General features: G+C 59.1%; 1 protein-coding gene across 5 annotated transcripts in view; it reads right to left on the bottom strand.

Annotated features, from left to right (window-relative positions):
* Positions 1-1,340, bottom strand: part of CELF6 (CUGBP Elav-like family member 6) — a 27,262-nt gene that overhangs the window by 1,591 nt on the left and 24,331 nt on the right. Inside the window, exons 8-11 of one of the 5 annotated variants that reach the window (XM_006922652.1) lie at positions 1,138-1,287; positions 912-974; positions 564-644; positions 334-477 (exon numbers count right to left, since the gene is read on the bottom strand). In XM_006922652.1, coding sequence (XP_006922714.1) covers positions 334-477; positions 564-644; positions 912-974; positions 1,138-1,287 — 438 coding nt within the window. The remainder of the gene's footprint in view (positions 1-333; positions 478-563; positions 645-911; positions 975-1,137; positions 1,288-1,340) is intronic. The other 4 variants (XM_025040375.1, XM_006922653.1, XM_025040376.1 and 1 more) reach the window with 4 other exon arrangements.

Below are 1,340 nucleotides of genomic sequence, written 5' to 3'. Positions count from 1 at the left end.
GTTGACTCTCTCCCTCCACAGCTCCCATTCTGTTCCTCTGAACTGCAGTTGGAGTTGGAAGGGATCTCTGGTCCCAGATCCAGACTCCTCCCACCCTGGCTAGACTCTGAAGCCCAACTTAGTGAAACATCTTCCAGACACCTGACCTTCCCAGATGAACCTGAACTAGACTTGTTCCTGGTTTGGGATTAGCCCCGTCACTAGTCTGTGCCCCTGCTTCGTGCAATACACTCACTCTCTGGTAATCATTGAATTATGGAGGGACAATCTTAGAGTCTGTAGGGAATCTCAAAGTTGGAAGTGGGAGAGGCCCAGGGATGGGACACAGCTCACCAAAACACTTGCTCTGGTTGGTGGCTCGATCCACAAAGACTTTGGCAGAGACAACGGCTCCAAAGGGCAGGAATGTCTGAATGAGCTCTGCATCACCAAACTCCTGAGGCAGGTGATAGATGAAGAGGTTACAGCCTTCGGGGCCTGCAGGAACAGTAGCAGGCTGGTTCAAAGAAGGGACCCTGAATCCAGCCCCACCAGGCCCTGATATCCAGCCCCCTGTCCCTCACCTTCTCTTTGCTGCTGGGGCAGGGCTGAAGGCTGCGGGGGAAAGGCTGTGCTCACTGGGGCATAAGCCGACGGATAGGCTGCTGGAGACAGAATTGGGAGTGGGCACTGAACCCCAGGAGCCATCTCCCAAGCAGGGCCCCATCTGCCTGGCCATCTTTGACCAATTCAGTCCAGTGCATGGTAATCCTCACCCCTAGAGAGGTGGTTCTGGGTCCAGGGGTGGGGGAATGGGAGGGTCGACTCTTCAGAAGAGAGCCTAACCTCCCCCACAAATTTCTCTATTCCTTTCTTGGGCCCTTCAGATCCCCTCCTCCCCTCCCCCAAGGCCACGTAGCGCCCAGTGAAACCTGCGTAGTGGTGCATCCCAGCGTAGGCCTGCTGCAGGGGATCAGCCACGCCAGGGCTCTGGGCTGGGGAGAGAGAGGCACGAGGCCACGGTGAAGGCGGGCTGGTGAGCGTGGTCGAGTAGGAGGCAGCAGGGAACAAGGAGATATCCCTTCCCAGGGAGGCCTCCCCCACCACCCCCGCTCCCCACTCCATTTCGGGGAGATTTGGGCGAAGCAGGGGGCACACCTGGGTAAGGGGAGAGCCCGCTATTGTAGAGAGTGTCGGAGCCCGGCTGCCCATTGGTCTGGGGGGTTAGGGGGCCGAATCCATTGACCCCGATGGGCGCCGGGAGACCAGGAAGCGTGCCCGGTCCGCCGCTGGGAGAGGAGTTGGCTGCTGGTGGCGGAGGAGGTCTCAGAGTTAGGCGGCAGCTCCCCTCCCCAAGCCCT

This window comes from Pteropus alecto, unplaced genomic scaffold (genome assembly GCF_000325575.1).
Source record: "Pteropus alecto unplaced genomic scaffold, ASM32557v1 scaffold38, whole genome shotgun sequence".
Taxonomy (NCBI): Eukaryota; Metazoa; Chordata; class Mammalia; order Chiroptera; family Pteropodidae; genus Pteropus; species Pteropus alecto.
This window is presented reverse-complemented; position numbering and strand designations above follow the sequence as displayed.